Source organism: Ranitomeya variabilis, chromosome 2 (genome assembly GCF_051348905.1).
Source record: "Ranitomeya variabilis isolate aRanVar5 chromosome 2, aRanVar5.hap1, whole genome shotgun sequence".
Lineage (NCBI taxonomy): Eukaryota > Metazoa > Chordata > Amphibia > Anura > Dendrobatidae > Ranitomeya > Ranitomeya variabilis.
In genome coordinates this window covers 228,855,986-228,880,752 of record NC_135233.1, presented here as the reverse complement: position 1 = coordinate 228,880,752, position 24,767 = coordinate 228,855,986, and the positions used below count along the sequence as shown (strand labels likewise).

At 41.8% G+C, this 24,767-nt stretch overlaps 1 protein-coding gene across 4 annotated transcripts in view; it reads right to left on the bottom strand.

Moving 5' to 3' along the window:
• The window catches only part of AK1 (adenylate kinase 1), a 126,770-nt gene extending 102,250 nt beyond the window's left edge, over positions 1–24,520 (bottom strand). Inside the window, exons 1-8 of one of the 4 annotated variants that reach the window (XM_077283884.1) lie at positions 24,497–24,520; positions 20,686–20,863; positions 19,182–19,337; positions 18,609–18,781; positions 11,115–11,228; positions 10,847–11,038; positions 9,739–9,829; positions 9,553–9,629 (exon numbers count right to left, since the gene is read on the bottom strand). In XM_077283884.1, the coding sequence (XP_077139999.1) occupies positions 9,553–9,629; positions 9,739–9,829; positions 10,847–11,038; positions 11,115–11,228; positions 18,609–18,781; positions 19,182–19,337; positions 20,686–20,863; positions 24,497–24,505 (990 nt within the window). In that variant the 5' untranslated portion in view covers positions 24,506–24,520. Of the gene's footprint in view, positions 1–9,552; positions 9,630–9,738; positions 9,830–10,846; positions 11,039–11,114; positions 11,229–18,608; positions 18,782–19,181; positions 19,338–20,685; positions 20,887–24,150; positions 24,304–24,496 lie in introns of those variants that run through there. The other 3 variants (XM_077283886.1, XM_077283885.1, XM_077283887.1) reach the window with 3 other exon arrangements.
• Between the last annotated feature and the right edge of the window lie 247 nt (positions 24,521–24,767).

The following is a 24,767-nucleotide window of genomic DNA, read 5'->3' as shown; positions in this document are numbered from 1 at the left end:
TACCGTTAAAATAACTAAAGATATATAAAAGTATATAAAAATTGTATATAATTATTAAGACTGTATGTGGGGGGCTGTGGTACACAGAACCTGACTGGCAAAGTCAATAACAATAAATGAAATAAAGTGCTAATGCAATCAAATCAAAGTTGTCTATACATTGAATATACAAAACACAGTCATGAACCGGCCATAATGTGCAAAATATGCAAAAGAATTGGAGGAAAAGTTTTTTTTATATATATATATATAAATATATAAATATATATAAATAAATATAAAAAAATAATAAAAAATAAAAAAATAAAAAAATTATATGTATAGAAAAAAATATATAAGTGGTATATATTGACCCAAATAATTTATACTGGATATATATATAAAAAAATATATAGATTTAATATATTCAAGTGAATGCTGTGCAATAAAACAATGTCTATATATGTGTATATACTGATAATTAAATCGTGAAAATTGCAATTACCACACAATTTACAAAATCATATGTGAAAAAACTACAAAATAAATGACTCTAAATCTTATATGAATGAACACATCAAAAAATATTAATACCAGTGTATGTGAATAAAAAATATATATAATATATATAATATATATCCGTGTGCCAAAATGTGAACATATAGTAACAATGTAGTAGATTACACTATAGCCAGTTGTACATCATTAATGCTACCATAGTATATTGCTGACCCTCCAAATTCTAAAGTGCAATGATAATATATTTCGTTATAATACAATCTTCAAAATATGCACATAGTATGCACAGGCATACACAAATGGAAGCCGGACCTTACCAAACAGAGAAGTGCACCGCAGCCCCCACACACACCACTCCAACGCACGTTTCGCACCTGCTTCGTCAGGGAGTGTCAGCTCGACATTGCTGCCTGCTCCTCCATCTTCACTGCGCCGTGCCCTGGTTACAGGCAGCTGAGGGGCTCCCTGCTTGTAACTTGTGCCCTTCTGGAACCGATCCCAGCAGGCACCCCGGAGGGAGCTGCGCTGGGGGTGCCTGCCGCAAGTGAAGGGGCCGCATTCCTCGTCGCCGCTGCGGACCGTCCTCGCTGTGCGCCTCTTCTGCCCGCTGCTGTTAAACGCCTGGGCGCCGGGGGCCTGCTGGAAACAGGGGGAGCGGCGGCTGCGCGCTGTCTGGATCGCGCAGGCCGCACTTCCGGTCCGGCGCACCCAGCAGCAGCAGCATCGATGACCTGGTCCTGACGCCGGGTGCCTGCAGGCCGGGTGGGTGGATTCCTGCCGGAGCGGGAGCGCTGAGTGGGGGTAGCGCTGCTGGACTCACCGCCCGCAGGGTCCCTGGAGGGGCTCCGGAGCCTGCGCCTGCCACGTGCAGCCACTTCGGGCGAAAGTCTCTCTGGGGGCCTGGTCCTCCTGCCCCTTGCGCTCACACTGGATCCCGCTGCCGCTCCCAGGATAGATGACAGCTGGTCTTCAAGCCAGCCTCCCCTCCTGGACCGGGCAATCTCCTGAAGCCGGGACATCATTGCCTCCGCAGACTCCATCGGGTGCGTCTTCTTCAGCCTGGATCAAGGTATGGAATGGCGGATTTCCCGCACTTTTCCAACCACCTCCCCCTATAGCTCCTCCCCCCCCCATGTTATCCTCCTATCCCAAAGCAGGCATTATTTAAAACCGACCGGCTCAACGCAGTCATGGGGGGCCTCCGTCCAGCTGCGCCCTACTCCTGCCCCCATCTGGAATGTATGTTCAGTAAATGCACTCAATACTTGGTCGGGCTCCTTTTGCATCAATTACTGCATCAATGCGTTGTGGCATGGAGGCGATCAGCCTGTGGCACTGCTGAGGTGTTATGGAAGCCCAGGTTGCTTTGATAGCAGCCTTCAGCTCGTCTGCATTGTTGGGTCTGGTGTCTTTCATCTTCCTCTTGACAATACCACATAGATTCTCTATAGGGTTAAGGTCAGGCGAGTTTGCTGGCCAATTAAGCCCAGTGATACTGTTGTTTTTACACCAGGTATTGGTACTTTTGGCAGTGTGGACACGTGCCACGTCCTGCTGGAGAATTAAATTTCCATCTCCAAAAAGCTTGTCGGCAGAGGGAAGCATGAAGTGCTCTAAAATTTCCTGGTAGACGGCTGCGCTGACTTTTGTCTTGATAAAACACAGTGGACCTACACCAGCAGATGACATGGCTCCCCAAACCATCACTGATTGTGGAAACTTCACACTAGACCTCAAGCTGCTTGGATTGTGGCCTCTCCACTCTTCCTCCAGACTGTGGGACCTTGATTTCCAAATGAAATGCAAAATTTACTTTCATCTGAAAACAACACCTTGGACCACTGAGCAACAGTCCAGTTCTTTTTCTGCTTGGCCCAGGTAAGACGCTTCTGGCGTTGTCTATTGCTCATAAGTGGCCTGACACAAGGAATGCGACACTTGTAGCCCATGTCCTGGACACGTCTGTGTGTGGTGGCTCTTGAAGCAATGACTCCAGCAGCAGTCCACTCCTTGTGAATCTCCTCCAAATTTTTGAATGGCCTTTTCTTAACAATCCTTTCAAGGCTGCGGTTATCCCGGTTGCTTGTGCACATTTTTCTACCACACTTTTTCCTTCCACTCAACTTTCCATTAATATGCTTTGATACAGCACTCTGTGATTAGCCAGCTTCTTTACCAATGACATTTTGTGGCTTACCCTCCTTGTGAAGTGTGTCAATGACTGCCTTCTGGACATCTATCAAGTCATCAGTCTTCCCCATGATTGTGGAGCCTACTGAAACAGAATAAGGGACCTTTTTAAACCCTTAGGAAACCTTTGCAGGTTTTTTTTTGTTAATTATTCTAGTTTACTGAGATAATGACTTTTGGGTTTTCATTGGCTGTAAGCCATAATCATCAACATTAACAGAAATAAACACTTGAAATAGATCACTCTGTATGTAATGACTATATAATATATGAGTTTCACTTTTTGTATTGAAGAACTGAAATAAATGAACTTTTTGATGATATTCTAATTTTGTAAGAAGCACCTGTATGTTTTAGGCTGCAGACTTAAGTAACATGGAAGCATGTGTATTAGAATTTATGTATTCTGTAGCTGCCAGTGACTTTCTCAAGTGTCTGGCTACATTGCAGCATCAGCAGAGTTCTGGACACAGAAATAAGGGAATAGCGAGGATGAAATGTCCAGCAGGACTAAAAGCTTTGCATGATCTAAATAGCATCTTCGTAGTTGTACAGTCTCGTACCTTTACATTTCGTGTAATTTCCATGTTTTACCCTTTATCACTGCCGGACTTTGCTCTACATTGAAATGAGAGTAAATCCTAATAGAAAGAATTTGCCTTGCACGTCCTTAGGATGCATAAAATATTTTTCATAATAATAATAGGCACGAAATGCACAGAAGTGGATTTTGAAAGTGTGTGCTACCTCTACTAGATGGCACATCAGAGCCAGCATTCTTCTTCCTAATAGAGAGCTAATTTACATACCCTTTTCCCAAGATGCATTGCCAGTGTCCCTACACCAGCTGGAGGTCTCCACTTAGAAAAAACTCACATCGTAGCATATATAGGAATCACAACAGGAAGGCAGAGTGGAGTACAGACCAAGGGACACTATGGGCACAATTCATCATTTGTGATTTATTGAAGTCACTTTCATTTTTTTATCTTGTGGTATTCGTTGACTTTTTTTTTTTTTTTTAACCAAATTCTTAAAAAGGCCACACAGGGCAATGAATTCAGGGAAGAATCAAAAATGCTCTTTATTTTTGTATTTAGCTGGAGATTTTTTTGCAACTTTTCAGCAACAAAAGAGATCCTTTGAAAAGTTGCAAAAATGGGCCAAATTGAAATATCCACTGGAAACTTTACTCCAGGCAAGGACTGCAGTGAGATGTGCCCAAAAATGTGACATTTGGCAAAAGTCACATTTCATGAATCCGTCTAAGGCTCGATCACACCACCTTATAAATCAGACAAGAAATATCCCATTTTTTATCAAATAACACTCTGACCAATGTTATTCAGTGGTGCAGTGCGGATGACCGATTTCACTAAATTACGGTAATCTATAAGTGAAAAAAATTGCAGATTGAGTGGGTGCGAGAAAAAAATTGGATTCCTTAAAGAGCCACACTAAAGGATCCGATTTTTACAGATACATTAGAATTCTGTAGCTTAAGAAACTGGAAATGGTCCTGTAAATGATTAATAACTGCTGGGTAAAACAACAGATATACTCCCGGCCACATTCGGACTAGACATGTCCAACCTCGCTCATTTCATCATTGAGCAAACAGCACATGTCTAGTCAGCATGTGACTGGCACTGGCACTAGAGAATCCTGACGACAGTGCGCGCTCTGCGAACTTTGAGGATTCACAATTCTGCAGTGACTGCAGACATGAACCCCAAGCCTGGACAACCCATTTAAAAAAGAAAGACAATTAAAAAAGTAAAGCAAAATGTGTAGAGATTAAGACACAAATACTAAAGATACTAAAAAAAGGAGAAAATTACTCCAGAAAACTGGAGAAACACCTATGTGCATACTTGCATACCAGCTTAGCAACCGGGTGACCAGAGACAGCTGTCAGCCCGTTTCTGGTTGCCCTATTCTGTTGTGCAGCTCTGGAGCACAAACTGCTGCAGAGCCAGAGCACAAAACTAAGTTGCGGTTGGTATATGAGAGAGAAGTCAATTGGAAAAATGCCTCCAAATAATGCGGAGTGCCCAAAAATTAGCATCAGGGCATCCTTACTTGGGCTGCACAAGGGAGGCAGACAGATGGGTTCTCATTCATTTCTCACTTTTGAAAATTGTTGTAACCTGCTATCCAAACCCTTAACAAGCTGCAGTTCACATCATAACCAGTGGGTGGCCACATGTACTGTAGTCTCCCTAGGCATCTTCCAACAGAGTATCATAACCTCATGTTTTTTCAAAGCCGGTGAATTCATGGCACTAATTTTGGGATATGTTTGGCTAAGTGGAAAGGTAATGAAGAATCACATGCGCTGTGGCAAGAGATTGGTTGCATCAGACACATACCCCATCCAACCGGAAAAAGAAGCAGGAGAGGAGTGGCGGGGGGGAGGTAGGAAAGTATATGGTTTTTATTAATTTTTAGACTATACTTGCCCACTTTTTTCTTGGGAACGACCCTTTAAAAATATTGTGTGCCACTTTCAGATAGATCAGCGTCCACAATCCTTTGGTAATGCACTACCACACTCTACCTGGTAAGTGCTACAGGCCTCTTAAGGCCGGCGTCACACTAGCGAGTTTTACGGCGTATGAGAGGTGCAGAAAATACGGATTGCATACGGTACAATGATTCTCTATGTCCCAGCTCATATCTGCCGTATTTTACTGATCCGTATTATACGGTCTTGTATGGCCGTAGAAAATCGCAGCATGTTGCATTTGTCACCGTATTGCGCAAAAAAAATCTCCAATGAAAGTCTATGGGGGTGAGAAAAATACGGATTACACACGGACCAGCAGTGTGACTTGCGAGAAATACGCAGCAGTGTTCTATAGAAAAGCCGGTAATTCAATTGCCGGCTTTTTCTTTCTCCTTCACAAACCCGACAGGATATGAGACATGGTTTACATACAGTAAACCATCTCATATCCCTTTTTTTTTTGCATATTCCACACTACTAATGTTAGTAGTGTGTATGTGCAAAATTTGGGCGCTGTAGCTTGTAAAATGAAGGGTTAAATCACGGAAAAAATTGGCGTGGGCTCCCGCGCAATTTTCTCCGCCAGAGTGGTAAAGCCAGTGACTGAGGGCAGATATTAATAGCCTAGAGAGGGTCCATGGTTATTGCCCCCCCCCCTGGCTAAAAACATCTGCCCCCAGCCACCCCAGAAAAGGCACATCTGGAAGATGTGCCTATTCTGGCACTTGGCCACTCTCTTCCCACTCCCGTGTAGTGGTGGGATATGGGGTAATGAAGGGTTAATGTCACCTTGCTATTGTAAGGTGACATTAAGCCAGATTAATAATGGAGAGGCGTCAATTATGTCACCTATCCATTATTAATCCAATAGTACGAAATGGTTAATAAAACACACACACATTATTTAAAAGTATTTTAATGAAATAAAGACACAGGGTGTTGTAATATTTTATTATACTGGTAATCCACCTGAAGACCCTCGTTCTGTAAAAAAGGTAAAATAAAAAATCAAGGACATGAGGACATCCAGCAGAGGGCACATCACCGTGACTCAAGGTAACTACAGGACATTCCCCTGCATTACATTCATTCACAACATTTTACAGGCAGGAGAGACTGCATTAGCACAGCTCCTGGCTGTAAAATGATTTAACCCCTTCAGATGGATTTACATCGTGGGACTGACAGAACGACGGAAGGTATGGGATATTGTTGATTTTTTATTTTACCTTTTTACAGAACGAGGGTCTTCAGGTGGATTACCAGTATAATAAAATATTACAACACCCTGTGTCTTTATTTCATTAAAATACTTTTAAATAACGTGTGTGTGTTTTATTAACCATTTCGTACTATTGGACTAATAATGGATAGGTGTCATAATATATATATATATGTGTGTCTCAATGACATATATATATATATATATATATATATATATATATATATACTGTATTTATGTTTTAAAGAACATTTGCGCACATAAATCCATTAGATGTCGGTTTTGCAAGCCTGCGAGAAAATATCGCAGTATGGATGCCATACGGATTACATACGGAGGATGCCATGCGCAAAATACGCTGCCACACTCTGCCTACGGATGACATACAGATCACTATTTTGGGAACATTTCTGCGTATTACGGCCGTAAAAAACTGACCGTATTTTCATACGCTGAGTGTGATGCCGGCCTAAGGGTAAATTCACACTAGGCGTTTTTTCAGCCATTTTTTTCTGCAGCAAAACCTGATCTTTTGGCAGGAAAGAAGCTGCAGAAAAAAGCATGTTTTCCTTGTTTTTTCTTGTGGGTTCTTTTTTAGGAGTTTTGGCATGCTAGATTTGTCTCTTGTGCATGCTGATAAAGATTAGTGTTGGAAAAAAAAGTCCTATTCTATAGAACCAGGTTTTGGCACACAAAAACAACAAAACCTGATATCTGCATTTTTGGTGTGTTTTTTTCAGCGTTGAAAAAGAAATATGACATGCTCCATTGTACAAAAAATATGCAAAACAAAAAACCCTGATGACAAAAAAAAACAATGTGTGTGCATGAGATTTTTGAAATCTCATGGACGTAGCTGGTACTGAAAATATGCATAAAAGATGCATATTAAAAACGCTGGAAAAACGCCTAATGTGAACCTAGCCTTATGCCTCTCTCCTACAGAACAGAGGTATGATGTGTGATGTCAGCGTCCTGGTGCAGGCCATGTAACGACGTCCCTGCATTGTGCCACTAAATGCACGGGAAAGGAGAGAACTGCTACGGAACTGAGAATCAGGACAAGGCGGGAATTTCTTTTATTATTTTTCTCTTGGGTATTACTACTACTAGTAAAAAACTTGTTAAGGGGGAACTTGTACTTATTATTCCTATTATCAAATACCGAGGCTTCCTGGGCATTATTGTTACTGAATAACGAGGCACCCCAGATTAGTGTGGATCTATAGGACACTTTGGGCATTATTGTTCATTAATGGGGCACGCTAGGTACTTTTGTGTATTCAGTGGCACTCTGGTCATTATTACTTTTTAAGGGGCAATATTATTTTCCTGACAGAAGGGAAGCGACAAGCTCAGCATCTGGGTAGCAGCAGAATGGAGAATGTGTATAGGTCGGAAATAGAGAGGGACCGTGCAAGAAATTTGAGAATGAAATTTGTCCGTGTTACAAACTCTACAGACTGAGCTGGAATAAAAGTCTTTTATGTCGCTCTGGGATGGATGGAAAAAGGGAAAATGACCGAGTCCAATCTGAAAGGATGTCACCTGTGAGTTCACTACTCCTGCTATAGGGTCATTATATGGCGATTATATTGGTCTTGGTTTAGCAGCATTGTCGTCTGCGAGGTGTCGCCTGTACACTATAATTAAGATCTGCCTCCATGGTTGTATACATGCGCTACCTGGGTTGGGGGTCCACTCAGCCATGTTTTGCCCCTCCTGTACTGAACCCCTAGATACGCCTCTGCCTCTTTTAGGTTCCTTTTTTATTAGTGGGCTAAATACTTTTTCTGTCAACTAATCAGCCCCTTACCTCCACTAATGCCAAACTTCACATGCATATACATCCAATATTGAAGTGTGACCTGTCCAAGTGATTCATTGCTCCCGAATGTTGAAAGTTATTCAATGCCAATGGAAAAGTGATTTATCAAGATGCTGAAATGACCCTGCAGGGCTTTGATGATTCATTCCCCCGGTGTGATGGAGAGACGCCTCTTCACTGCTCTCTACATTCAAGATGCCTTCATTTTCTTCACACATTTAAGTGAATGCTCAAGGCCAAGGTCATCAACAGGGTCACATCCGGACGTAATGTGTATCAACAGATCATGTCAATTCCGGAAAATAAATGTACAGGAATATGACTTATGACACATTGTATCTGAGTATCGCTCTTCCATAGACAGAACCATAAAGGATACAATATAATGTATAATTTCAGATCTTTAAAATCACAATCCCTCTTGTAAAGAGGACGCATTATTTTAGTATATTCAGTTTTTTTTCTTTCTGCATAGTGTAGTTCTTCTGTTACTCCTCCTGGAAATGTTTCAATATATTGATAATTGGGTGTCACTACTTTCCTTTTCAATGGAGCTTGTCCCTTTATACCATTTCCGATTTATAATCATGAAAATATGCAACCAACAGATTCAATCCAATAAGTTGGAATTGGTGCAACCAACCCAGAACCACTTAAAGGGGTTTTTGACTACTCGCACAGCCCTCTGGTTGTCCACTACTAGAACAACCCCTTTTCAATCTGAATGTTTGCCCCCTTTAAAATAAATAAAGCCTATACTCACCTCTGGTGCCAACACCATTCCAGCGGTGTAGGAACTCACGTTCCTGGAATTCACATGAGGTTGTTGTCATATGAGCCCTGTGCCCAATCAGGTGCTGGCGTCACAGTCCCCACCTAAGTAATCAACAGGGGGTGAGTGGCCAACTCCTGAGTCCCGGGAACACTAGTGCCAACATTAGTGGAATAGCGCCGCTATGAGAGGAGAGTATAGGTGTTTTTATTTTAATGGGGTAACCATTCTTAGTGAGAAGGGGTTGTCCTAGTAGTGTACAACCCCTTTAATTATTATATTCCCCAGTGTAAAAAATAATATAACATCAAAGGTGCCATTCCAGCGATGCTGGTGTCAGGGCATCCCAGGACTTGCATGACATTGTTAGGTCACGTGAACACTGCAGCTAATCACTGATTGGCAGCAGTGCTCATGTTTCCATAATCCCGACCACCTATGGCCTCCATATAAAGATAGATATGAATGGCTGAGATAGGAATACCTAAAGGATACTATACTGTATACAGTCATTTCTTATCTGCTGAGGTTACCTGCTCTTTAAATTCCACTTCTTTCGGTTGCACAGATTCATCAGAAAACGAAGCACGGAAACTCTGCTGGCTGAATCCTACAGAAATGGGAAGAAAGTAGGAAAATTAGAAATGAACGCAAATGGACACATATGGAAGAAGGAAAAAGGTTAGTAATGACAAATGTGACTTCTGTATCATACGTACCTTCCACACCCAAACCGTCAGGGAAGAGAAGGCCCTGCACGGCACAGCAGATGTCCTCGAATATGCAGTCCTCCTCTCTGTCTGCATCAAACTGTGGGAAGAATTGGCAGGGGCCATGTTATTCAGGCCTCATTATGACGTCCGTTCTTCAGTTCTCTGTGTTTTTCACAGCTTGGACATGAACCCGTTACAGTCTATGTGGCCGTTCACACGACCGTGTTGTTTTCCCATCAAAAAGATCACGGCGACATGTCCATTCTTATTACAGATCAAAATCACCCATACAAGACTATGGGTCTGTGGGATGCCATCTATTTGCTTTTTTGTACAAGCTTTAGGAAGAGATTCTCCTACAAAATCTACATGAAAAACAATTTTAATAAACTTCCTATTGATATAAATGGATAAAACACACCAACAGTGCTCAGAGTGCTTTGTTTATCTGTGTGGAAAAAGAAGCAACATGTCAAATCTTGCAGCGTTTCTGCTTAAAAAATGCTCAAAATGTAGATTACTTGATCATTAAAGCAGAAAAAACTCCCTGAATATAAAAAAGTGTGTAAACATCAAATTAAAACATCTATAAAAAATATTTTTATATAGATTTTTCAACTTCTTAAAGCTGTCCATACACCTGTGGGCCAAATACTCATTATCTCGCCAAATTCCTCCATGCACTAGAATGCCTGGCTCCACTATGGGGAAAGAATTGAGCATTTAAAAATGTGCAGCTATGACTGTTCCTTATTACGGCCCCCTGAACTCAGGCCTTATTGTTAGTTGTATTGTCAGACATGGCTAGTAGGGGGCAGACTTTTGCTCGGCTGTATTTCAAGATCACTGTTGCTGTGGAAATGTTTTGGATATGCCATCACTTTGAGATTAGGGAGGGGCACAGGCTCTGGGACCCCCACTGATCCTGGGAATGAAGGGCCCATAATGTCTTCTGTGTGCAGGGAAACTGCAGCACGACTCCCTTCATGTGAACAGTGCCGTGCTGCTGGTAGCAGTGCTCGAGCCTCTTCATTCTCAGGATCAATGTGATATGGCACAATGATGGGAATACCCGGGTACGATGTAGCAGTGCCGGATCAACGTGGATACTCACTCTAGCTATGAGCCCTTTGTCTTGGTAATATTTGACAATCAGGGGAAGGTTCTGTTTGAAGGTCTCCAACCGTCGGTCGATGGCATGTGCGTTATCGTCTGGTCGTCCTTGTTGTGCTGAACGTCTTTCCAATCTCTGCCGCAGACGTTGGCTTGAACACGCCAAGAAGATCACCAGATCTGGGGTTCCAATCTGTAGGCGACACAGATCCATTAGTGAGGTCTGTGACAATCTGACATCATGTTCTGTATTTCTTACAAACCCGCACCTGCTCCTCGAAGGTGAATGCCTGGCCGATGTCCCGGGGAAACCCATCAACCACAAAGCCGGTGGAGTCCTGATGGTTGATGAATTGCTGTTTCAGCTCCTCGATTGTGGTTTCCTAAATAACAAAAAAAGGCAAAATATCAAAACCGTTTTTTGGGGGGGGTTTTTTGCACAAATTGAAATTGCAACTTTTTTACATTTTTACGCCAGAGTGGGCACAGCTGGGACGGGCCGCGGTGAACCTTGCTCATATAATTCATCACTTTAGTGGCATAAATTTCACCAGAAATGTAATCAGAGGACTATTGTGAAGTGCGCCTAATTAATTAAGTAACGAGGACCTCTTATTGAGACTCCTAATTACAGCGATCCCGTTCACTCACACTGGCCTACACCATGCTTGTCCTAATGAATCAGGCATTTTGTTTTCCCACGGATATTTAGATTTGACGTGGCCTGTGGTCATAAATCAGCTGAGAGGAACTCAGAAAAAAAAGACAAAAGAGTTACCAACTCTTCTGACAGAACGAGCTCACTGACAGATTCTCAGTGAACCCATTCTGCGGCCAGCCATAGACAATGAAAGCCAGAGACTGTAGCATGAAAACAGTGCAACATTTTTAAAAGGACTTTTAGCCCAAAATACATGTATTTAAGTATAATATAAGTGTCCCCAAAGTGGAAGATATAAATTACATGTGACTTTCTTTTTTCTTTCCAATCGTTAGTGATGAAGAGAATCAGCTTTGTTGCTGTGCAGTCCCAATTATAAGGGCCATTGGAAAATCCATGCACAATACTCTGTTGGCCCCTCTTCCTAAGGCTGGAGTCACACATGGCGTAAGACAATACGCCACGTATTATACGTCCGTACTACGGCCGTAATACGGAGAAATGTTCCCAAAATAGTGATCCGTAGTCAGGGTGTGTCAGCGTATTTTGCGCATGGCATCCTCCGTATGTAATCCGTATGCCATCCGTACTGCGAGATTTTCGCGCAGGCTTGCAAAACCGACATCTAATGGATTTATGTGCTCAAATGTTAGGGAAAACATATATACAGTATATATATATATATATATGTCATTGAGACACATATATATATATTCTGTATTTAGATTTAATTCAGCGCGATATCTTTGAACAGCCGCTAATTCAATTGCCGGCTTTTCATTTCTCCTGCACAAACCCGACAGGATATGAGACATGGTTTACATACAGTAAACCATCTCATATCCCCATTTTTTTTGCATATTCCACACTACTAATGTTAGCAGTGTGTATGTGCAAAATTTCTGCGCTGTAGCTGCTGAAATAAAGGGTTAAATGGCGGAAAAAATTGGCGTGGGCTCCCGCGCAATTTTCTCCGCCAGAGTGGTAAAGCCAGTGACTGAGGGCAGATATTAATAGCCAGGAGAGGTTCCATGGTTATTGGCCCCCCCGTGGCTAAAAACATCTGCCCCCAGCCACCCCAGAAAAGGCACATCTGGAAGATGCGCCTATTCTGGCACTTGGCCACTCTCTTCCCACTCCCTGTAGCGGTGGGCTATGGGGTAATGAAGGGTTAATGCCACCTTGCTATTGGAAGGTGACATTAAGCCAGATTAATAATGGAGAGGCGTCAATTATGTCACCTATCCATTATTAATCCAATTGTAGGAAAGGGTTAAAAAACACACACACACACACATGATTTAAAAGTATTTTAATGAAATAAACACAGCGGTTGTTGTAATAATTTATTGCTCTCTCATTCCATTTTCAGACCCTCGCTTGGCAAAACAATAAACACACAATATACATACCCTCTCTGATGTCCGATCACGTCCCACGAAGTAATCCATCTGAAGGGGTTAACTAATATTACAGGCAGAGCTGCGATAAACCACTCGCTCGTGCCTGTAATCCCCGGGTGCTGAAAGGAAAGCAGTGATCTGTACTTACATTCAGTCGCGGTGATGCGCCCCCTGGTGGATGTCCTCATATGACCTGGAGCGTGGGAAAAAGTTCCCAGGCTGCAGTTCATGAGAACATCCAGCAGGGGGCGCATCACCGCGACTGAATGTAAGTACAGATCACTGCTTTCCTTTCAGCACCCGGGGATTACAGGCACGAGCGAGTGGTTTATCGCAGCTCTGCCTGTAATATTAGTTAACCCCTTCAGATGGATTACTTCGTGGGACGTGATCGGACATCAGAGAGGGTATGTATATTGTGTGTTTATTGTTTTGCCAAGCGAGGGTCTGAAAATGGAATGAGAGAGCAATAAATTATTACAACAACCGCTGTTTATTTCATTAAAATACTTTTAAATCATGTGTGTGTGTGTTTTTTAACCCTTTCCTACAATTGGATTAATAATGGATAGGTGACATAATTGACGCCTCTCCATTATTAATCTGGCTTAATGTCACCTTCCAATAGCAAGGTGGCATTAACCCTTCATTACCCCATAGCCCACCGCTACAGGGAGTGGGAAGAGAGTGGCCAAGTGCCAGAATAGGCGCATCTTCCAGATGTGCCTTTTCTGGGGTGGCTGGGGGCAGATGTTTTTAGCCACGGGGGGGCCAATAACCATGGACCCTCTCCTGGCTATTAATATCTGCCCTCAGTCACTGGCTTTACCACTCTGGCGGAGAAAATTGCGCGGGAGCCCACGCCAATTTTTTCCGCCATTTAACCCTTTATTTCAGCAGCTACAGCGCTGAAATTTTGCACATACACACTACTAACATTAGTAGTGTGGAATATGCAAAAAAAAAGGGGATATGAGATGGTTTACTGTATGTAAACCATGTCTCATATCCTGTCGGGTTTGTGCAGGAGAAATGAAAAGCCGGCAATTGAATTACCGACTTTTCACTAACAGCGCTGCGTATTTCTCGCAAGTCACACTGCTGGTCCGTGTGGAATCCGTATTTTTCTCGCCCCCATAGACTTTCATTGGCGTATTATTTGCGCAATACGCTGACAAACGCAGCATGCTGCGATTTTGTACGGCCGTAGAACGCCGTATAATACTGAACCGTAATATACGGCTAATAGGAGCAGCCCCATTGAGAATAATTGTGCCGTATGTAATGCGAGTTTTACGTACGTAGTTTTTGCGCTCTTACGTACGTAAAACACGCATGTGTGACCCCGGCCTAATACTGTGCCGTGGAGGTAATCGTGCAGTTCCCCTTTGCTCACCTGTTACTTAGGACTGGAGAAGCATGATGGCTTTATTTCAGCAACAGTGCCACACCTGTCCACAGCTTGTGCCTGGTATTGCAGCTCAGCTCCATTAAAGTGAATAAGACTGAGATGCAATACCTATATTCTCCTTCTCAAAAAAAACCTTTAATATACAGTTTGTGCTTTTTGGGGGAATTTGGGATGACTGGTGCATTTATTACCTGTTTTGCTAGCTTACTTCTAGTAATAGATGTTCTGCATTAAATCTACATATCTGGTGATGGATTATACTAAACTGAGCACAATCTTTTTTTTTTTTAATCTTTTGCAATGACTTCTGCACTTACTTGTAATGATGCCTACAAGCCACCAGGGGGAGTATAGTGCTTTCTCTGCTTGTCCTGCACTAAGAATCCCAGCATTAAGCATTCATTAAAGCTCAGCTGTTAGACTGGCATTACATAGGGCAGAGGGCCCCTTGAGTGGCTTTTAGATGGTGAGGAAAGTGCATTTAGAAACGGGAATGTACCACTTTCAAAACGATAATTTTTGGAGGGGTAAATAATACAATTGCGTAAAAGATGTATACTAAAATATGCCTATATATATAGATATATATAATATTAACCACTTTGCAGACTGGAAAATCACACAATTCAAGTATATAACCCATAAATGTATTATTTGATAGAATTAGCTTTATCAGTATGGATAAATTAATGCCCGTGACCACAAGCTAGAGGCCGGATTTTACAGCAGCCTGGTGAAATTGGATTATATTTATTGGAACTGACACTTGATGTGCGCTGGTTTTGTTCCTAGTGATAGGCACAGACCATGTTTAGAAATTCTCTAACTTTCAGTTTTCCACCTTCACCCAAATCTAATCCAGTAGCTTTTATAGTGGATTTTGCAGAGGGTGTTTGATAACCGTGTCCCTTACACCCATAAGAAGGAGAACTTGGCGGAGCTAGGACCAGAAGATGCCATTTTTGGGAAGCCCTGCACCCTGGTGTACCTAGGTCCCATTACCGTTCCACAAAGCCATATGCCGTCTTTACCTTTTTGTTTTCGTGCTGCTGAGTTATGATGTCAGGAAACGAACCAAGCATTTCCATGACAATGCAGCAAGGAGGCGTAAAAGCCGCTCAGTCTCTTTTGTGTCATTGCAAACAGTTGCTCCACCGTTACATCAATCTTACATTAATTAAACAGGACTAGCTGCATACAGTCAATATATCTCATTTAAAGGGAACCCACTAGGTTTGGGGCTACCATGATGTTGTAATGTAGCCGAGGTCCAAACTCGCTTTTTGTCCAAACCAGTCGTTTTGGCATTCAGTAGTAAAAGATCCTCTACATTATTGACATGAGTCCGAGAGATGAAGCCGACAGCAGTGGGTGAATGCTCACTGTGCAGATGAAGCCGAGGATAGTGCTCCTTGCTCATACACATGGACTAATTCACAAGTTCTTTCATTATCTAATGAATGTTTTTACCTGTGCAAGTTTGAAACACTTAATGGTTTATTTCCAGATTTTCACAGGACATCGGTCCGACTCATGGGACGCCCAGCAATCCTATTTTGGGACTGCCAGGGTAATCTAATTACAGTTTCAGCCATTTCCAGGAGTCTCTTAGACAATGAATGGAGCATAGGTCAAGTATGTAGGGCACTGCAGAGTTCTCAGGTTCACTGGGAATCAGGAAGATAGGAGATAACTTTCAATTCTGAGAAAGCCCCAGTTGTATAGTAACTAGTGATGAGCGAGCGTGCTCGGATAAGGTGTTATTTGAGCATGCTCATGTGCTAACCAAGTGTCTTCGGCATGCTCGAAAAATATGTTTGAGTGCCCGCCGCTGCATGTCTCGCGGCTCTTTGACAGCCGTAACACATGCAGGTATTGCCTGTTTTTTATTCAATCCCTGCACATATTGTGGCTGTCGAACAGCCATGGGGACTCAAACATATTATTTGAGCACGCCAAAGTCACTCGGTTAGCAAATGAGCATGCTCAGATAACACCTTATGCCAGCACGTTCGCTCGTCATCACTAATAGTAACACGAAGGTGGCTGCAAATCTAGAGACAGTTCCACTTTAACGGAGTTTATCTCATGTAGACATCACCTCTTTATTTACCTGATAAATGCGCCAATGTTATTTTAATGTTATTAAAGTAGCAATAGAAAACAAAAAGTATTTTGCAAAAGGAGGATTGCAAAGCAAAAAAAAAATAACTTTATTAAAAACAAATATAGTGCAGCAATTAAAAACACCAGAGGTGTATATGATAATATATCTCAGCCCGAGCTAATGAGCAAGACTAGATCATGTCCTCAAACCATGCATGGTGGATAAATAAAGTAAAGAATAGTGACATCAACCCATATGTGAAAAAAATATATAGAAGCATATTTAGCCAACCATATCTGGAGACAATGAGGAGGTGGACAAAGAGGTGTTCATGAGCAACCGATACCTCATGTAGGAACTCATGAGCAACCAATATCTCATATAGGAACTCATGAGCAACCAATACCTCATGTAGAAACTCATGAGCAACTGATACATCTCATGTAGGAATACATGAGCAACCGATACCTCATGTAGGAATAGATGAGCAACCAACACCTCATGTAGGAACTCATGAACAGCCAATACCTGATGTAGGAACTCATGCTCAATCAATATCTCATGTAGGAACTCATGAGCAACCAATACCTCATGTAGGAACTCATGATCAACTGATATCTCATGTAGGAATACATGAGCAACTGATACCTCATGTAGGAATAGATGAGCAACCAACACCTCATGTAGGAACTCATGAACAGCCAATACCTCATGTAGGAACTCATGAGCAACCAATATCTCATATAGGAACTCATGAGCAACCAATACCTCATGTAGAAACTCATGAGCAACCGATATCTCATATAGGAACTCATGAGCAACCAATACCTCATGTAGAAACTCATGAGCAACCGATATCTCATATAGGAACTCATGAGCAACCAATTCCTCATGTAGGAACTCATGAGCAACTGATACATCTCATGTAGGAATACATGAGCAACCGATACCTCATGTAGGAATAGATGAGCAACCAACACCTCATGTAGGAACTCATGAACAGCCAATACCTGATGTAGGAACTCATGCTCAATCAATATCTCATGTAGGAACTCATGAGCAACCAATACCTCATGTAGGAACTCATGATCAACTGATATCTCATGTAGGAATACATGAGCAACTGATACCTCATGTAGGAATAGATGAGCAACCAACACCTTATGTAGGAACTCATGAACAGCCAATACCTCATGTAGGAACTCATGAGCAATCGATATCTCATATAGGAACTCATGATCAACTGATACCTCATGTAGGAATAGATGACCAACCAACACCTCATGTAGGAACTCATGAACAACCAATATCTCATGTAGGAACTAATGAGCAATCAATATCTCATATAGGAACTCATGAGCAACCAATACCTCATTTAGGAATACATGAGCAACTGATATCTCATGCAGGAATGCATGAGCAACTGATATCTCATGTAGGAACACATGAGCAACCAATACCTCATATACAGTAGGAACTCCTGAGCAACCGATATCTCATGTAGGAATTCATGAGCAACCAATATCTCTTGTAGGAATACATGAGCAACCGATATCTAATTTAGGAATGCATGAGCAACCACTACCTCATGTAGGCATAAATGAGCAACCGATATCGCATGTAGGAACTCATGAACAACTGATATCTCATGTAGGAATGCATAAGCAACCGATATCTCTTATAGGAACTCATGAGCAACCAATACCTCATGTAGGCATAAATGAGCAACCAATACCTCATGTAGGAACTCCCAAGCAACCAATATCTCATGTAGGAACTCCCAAGCAACCAATATCTCATGTAGGAATTCATGAGCAAACCGATACCTCATGTACAAACTCATCAACACTTGATACCTCATATAAGAACTCATGAACAACCGATACCTCTTGTAGGAAGTCATGAACAGCCGATACCTCAAGTAGGAACTCATGAACAGCCGATACCTCATGTAGGAACTCATGAGCAATTAATCCATCACTCAACTTGATGAGGTTATCAAAGACCTGTCTAGTGGGCTTAGGCCTGGACCATCATGATGTGGCCAGTGGGTTTATGCATTGGGTTTCATGACCTGGCTAGTGGGCTTACGTATGGAACATTGTGATGTAACCAATGGGATTATTCATGGAGCATATTTTTTATCTTTTTGTGTATCAAAATAAGTCAAATCTGACATACCGGTGGTGCAAGTTCCCCTTTAGAGATAATCTGGGCAATCAGTTCCCATTTGCGATCACTGCTGGCATGATGGATTAGCTGGTTGCGTAAGATCTCTCCAACAGAAATACAGTTAAATCCAAAATGAGAGGCCATCTTTGTGCTCTGAGTCCCCTTACCACTGCCCGGACCACCTAAAATATTAGATGTAAAACAGTACAAGTAGGTCAGAAAAATTAAAAAGAAAAGCAAAACATCAACTAAAGTGCATCCCCCCCATAATTCTGATGCTGCTCCGAGATTTCCAACATTCGAATCAGTGCTACAACTCTGACAAAAGCTTCATTGATTGGAATCACTCTCCATCCACAAAGGAAGTGTTAAAGATTCATGACCCTTTGACCAATCCTTGGAGAATTCTGTCACCATAATGTCCAAAACAGGACACCAAAGTAGTTTCCTGAAATTCTTAACCCTTTCTATAGTCTATTGCAAGCATCATGGGATCCCATTAATGAATATCTGTGAGCAGTTCTGATAAGGTATCTGCGCCATAGAGATGTAAAAACCCTGCAAATTAACGTCAGTTCTTACCAATGACAAAAATGATTTTAGGTCGAGGTCTATTGGGGTCAAAGACGTCGTACTCTTGAATGAGCCCTGAAGATTCTGTCATATCACTGTCACTGTCAATTGAGAACTGGGACTGAATCGGAGGAAGTCGCTCATAGCGGCGCATATGTGGTCCCTCTGGATGTAGAAAATAACATTCAGAAACAAATACAAATGAAAAAAAACGGAACATTACATTAACTATACAAGCTATATACCAGCTTACTCATTCACGTCACCAGGCAGTTTTATGGCATGGACGGACAGCAAGAGGCAGTTTCCCCGAGTGCCAAATTCTATGGGGCGCCAAATTTCACGTATGAACTAACTTGGTGAAATAATTTGTTCTTGGAGTGAGTGCGCCCACCCAGCAGCTGATGAGCTAAATTAATAAAACACCAAGCCGCTGCTTTGTCAATTTGGTCACTGGCTCCAGTTCCTATGAGGAGCACAGCAGTCGAGATGAGTTTATCAATGGCTGCTACCTCTGCATAGGTAGCGACTGATGTAACAGAGTTTGAGCAAGACCGTATTGAATCGTGCGCCCTGCTCTATGCTCTCCTACAGCTCTCCTGTCATGGGTAATTTTGTGAGAGGAGAGACAGGGAGCTGTCCCAAATAAAAAAAAAAAAAATCTCTTGTAAAAACAAAACAAAACATTATCATTAATAAATATAATACTTTTTTCATTTTATCTAGGGTTAAGGTTAGGTTTGGGGCTAGGGTTAAGGCGATGGTTGATCCTAGGATTAGGTTAATAATAATTACAGTACATAAAAAGAATTCCATAAAATGAAAAGTAGAAAAAATATATATAACTTTTGAGTTTTAAAATTCTAAGGTGGATTTCAGCAAAAAAACATAAAAAAAGCTAAAACTACAATTACAGAAATCTTTGTTTTAAAAAAAAAAACAATACATGAGATTGGAGAATAAATATTGGACTGGTTGTAGGGCTCGGAAGATGCCAACTGTCCATGGGTTAGGCTACTTTCACACTAGTCCGTCGGTACGGGCCGTCGCAAACCGGCACAACGGGGGCAGCGGATGCTGTTTTTCAACGCATCCGCTGCCCCATTGTAATGTCCGGGGAGGAGGGGGCGGAGTTCCGGCCGCGCATGCGCGGTCGGAAATGGCGGACACGACGCACAAAAAAGCGTTACATGTAACTTTTTTTGTGCCGACGGTCCGCCACACGACGGTTGCGACGTGTGGCCATATGTCGCAATGCGTCGCTAATGTAAGTCTATGGGGAAAAAACGCATCCTGCGGGCAACTTTGCAGGATGCGTTTTTTCTCCTAAACGACGCATTGTGAGGTATTCCAAACGACGCTAGTGTGAAAGTAGCCTTAGGGGGCACAAAATACTTACCTTAGGCGCTGGCAATTCATGCTGCAGCACTGTTACCAGCTGAGATGGGGAAAAAAGCACAAAAAAAGAAAAAAAGAAAAAAAAATGCAATGTGTGAAAGCAGTTTTCACTTACCAGACTTCTGTGTGCTTTTTTTCCCCTGATTTCCATTAATAGGAGGCAAATTCCGACCCAAGAACGTATCCCACTGGACCTTTTCAGGGCCCCCTAAATCTCGAACCCTTTGTAGACACAGTTCTAAGTAATTAATGGGGTCCTCTGGACGGTAATACATGAGTCCTGTCAGCAGGCTCTAGAAGGAAGGTGGAGTACATTCTTGAAGGAAATTAGATTAATCAGTTTAGTGCCGAGGCTGCATTTGCTTCCATGCACTCATCCTTAGGGATTAATGAATATATACCAGCAATAATGGGAAACGGAATCTAATCAAGTGATGAGGCTACAGAACTCCAACCTCCCTTAAAGGTGCAGCTCTATAAATCAAGGCTAGACGTCCTGTGTGGACATACTCTACATAGACAATGATGACCTGTACTTTAGATGGGTCATCAATACTTGACTGGTTGGGGTCCAACACTTCCATAATCAGCTGTTTGCAGCTCTGGATGTAAATAGTGCACATGAAGCAAGCAGCAAATAGAAGCTGGACTGAGGTTTGACAACAAATATTGCACATCATTGATCCAGATGAAGAAAGAAGGCCCCCTTCAGATCATGGTTATAGTACACCTTGGGCCAGTATGCCCCATTAAACAAATGTGTACACGTAACTGACCCGTCTGGAAGTTCTTCAGCACAATCAGCACTAAAAAGTGCCAATTTCATTGCAGTAATACTGTATATTTACCCCCCCCCCCCCTTGAAATCTGCAGTGAGAATCTGCAGCAGAAATTGACTTCATATCCGCAGCTCAGGTGAGTTTTGGTGAGATTAAGTAAAATCTGCATTGATAATACACTGCATATCCCAATAGGAGCACAAGCCCTGACACTTCCCTGGAAGCCTGGGATTCCCTGGAAGCTTCTTACAGTTTTCCCAGGAAGCAGCAGCGTGCACAGTAACTTTTTTTGGTACAGGTGGAAGAACATTCTACAGTACACTTTAGGACAGAGACAGACGGCTGTATAACTCATGCGATGATCAAATCGGACTGTCTGCATGGACTGCCCGTCACCTCTCCTGACCTGAGCATGACAGCGTGATGTATGCAGCTGTCAAGTTCAGGTCAGAATAGCAGACGGTCAGTCCGAGGATTGCGATGCGATCCTCGCACAAGTTATACGGCAGTCTGTCTCTGCCGTTACACTCTTTTTCACAATGATTTTTTTTTGAAGATTGTAAGTAAGGGTCCCCTATAGAATAGAAAGATTTCACAGATTTCTGAACAGTCAAAAGGGTGAAGTCACTTTAATAAAAGTAACTTTTGGAGTGTCAGATTAATGGCAAATTCAATGTAATTATAACATGCACTTATAGGTCAAATACATGGAGAAAAGAAATGCTATATATTACGTCAGAATGAAATGTAGATGACCAAGCTGTACAATATAGTAAACTTATAAAATAAACCGTGCAAATAGATTAATTACATATATTTATAACACCTGTATATCTAGACACCATGCCTTCTAATATTCTGGACCTCCAAAAAGACATCAGGGCTGCAACTATACAAAATACTCAGATAATCTGCTCCCTCCTCCACTATAATGCTCTACTGAAGTACTGCAGAGGTCCTAGCCGCACATGACCAGAGCAACACTAATCAGATATATATAATTATCTATACATTAAATGCATGTGGGTACATTATAGTGTCTAGAGAATATGCCTGCCTGTACATTATATTAACTATCTGTGTACTGCACATTATATACAGACTGTGTGTACATTATATACAGACTTTGCCTGTGTACATTATATATGTGTACTGTATATTTTATACAGACTGTGCCCGTGTGTACATTATATGAGTGTACTGTAAATTATATAAAGGCTGTGCTTGTGTACATTGTACATGGGTGTACTTGTATATTATATACAGACTGTGTACATAATATACATGTATACGGTACATTATATACAGATTGTCTGTGTGTACATTATATATGTGTATTGTACATTATATACAGATTACATGTGTGTATTGTACATTATATGCAGACTGTGCCTGTGTACATTATATATGTGTACTGTACATTATATACAGACTGTGCTCGTGTGTACATTATATGTGTGTACCGTAAATTATATATGACTGTACATTATATACAGACTGTGCCTGTGTATACATTATATGTGACTGTTCATTATATACAGACTATGCCTGTGTGTGCATTATATATGACTGTACATTATGTACAGACTGTGCCTGTGTGTACATTATATATAGGACTGTACATTATATACAGACTGTGCCTGTGTGTACATTATATATGACTGTACATTATATACAGACTGTGCCTGTGTGTACATTATATATGACTGTACATTATATACAGACTGTGCCCGTGTGTGCATTATATATGACTGTACATTATATACAGACTGTACCTGTGTGTACATTATATATGACTGTACATTATATACAGACTGTGCCTGTGTGTACATTATATATGACTGTACATTATATACAGACTGTGCCCGTGTGTGCATTATATATGACTGTACATTATATACAGACTGTACCTGTGTGTACATTATATATGACTGTACATTATATACAGACTGTGCCTGTGTGTACATTATATATGACTCTACATTATATACAGACTGTACCTGTGTGTACATTATATATGACTGTACATTATATACAGACTGTGCCCGTGTGTACATTATATATGACTGTACATTATATACAGACTGTGCCCGTGTGTGCATTATATATGACTGTACATTATATACAGACTGTGCCCGTGTGTACATTATATATGACTGTACATTATATAGACTGTGCCCGTGTGTGCATTATATATGACTGTACATTATATACAGACTGTACCTGTGTGTACATTATATATGACTGTACATTATATACAGACTGTGCCCGTGTGTACATTATATATGACTGTACATTATATACAGACTGTGCCCGTGTGTGCATTATATGACTGTACATTATATATGACTGTACATTATATACAGACTGTGCCTGTGTGTGCATTATATATGACTGTACATTATATACAGACTGTGCCCGTGTGTACATTATATATGACTGTACATTATATACAGACTGTGCCCGTGTGTACATTATATATAGGACTGTACATTATATACAGACTGTGCCTGTGTGTACATTATATAGGACTGTACATTATATACAGACTGTGCCTGTGTGTACATGATATATAGGACTGTACATTATATACAGACTGTGCCTGTGTGTACATTATATATAGGACTGTACATTCTATACTGTGTGTAAGCTGCACATGTGATATGCCATAAGGGAGACAGCAATGTAATACACTATATAAAGTCATGTCAGAGGGTGTTATGTAACATAATGTACACAGTGAGCTGATACAATGTAACACTATGAGCTGCAGTGATTGCCAGCAGACAGTGTACCGGTACCTCGAACAGCCGGGGGATGTGCCTGTCTTGCAGGTAGTCCTTGGCTTGCGATGTGCTCATGGTGCAGCAGCTGCCACCTCTCCCTCGTCCCCAGCCTGCAGCCACCTCTCTGCCGCCAGTGCGATCCCCTCCGCCGCCTCCTCCTCTCTGAGCTCCGGTCTCTCGCTCGCTGCCACCTCCTCCTGCGCTGCCTACAAGTGCCAAACTGCACAGCCAGCTCCTCCGACACCCACCCGCCTCCTGAGGGGCATCCTGAACGCCACTGACCCCCACTATGCCAGCTGCACACTGCAGAGCAGACCCCTACCGCCATCACATACTGAGCAGTTCTGTATACTGTACATACCAGCCGCATAGAGGGAAGGACATCTATGGATCCATCATCTTATGGACTGGACGCTGTGTAACAAACTCCCACTTGTTTGAGCTGTACGAGATCAAGAAGTTGTTTCAGTTTTTGAAATTTTCAGTCTGCCTGCCTATCAGAACTGCATAAAGACGTTGACTTTCAGAATGTGCCCAATATTTATCTGTCTGTCTATCCATCTATTATCCACAGTGGGGGAAATAAGTATTTGATCCCTTGCTGATTTTGTAAGTTTGCGCACTGACAAAGG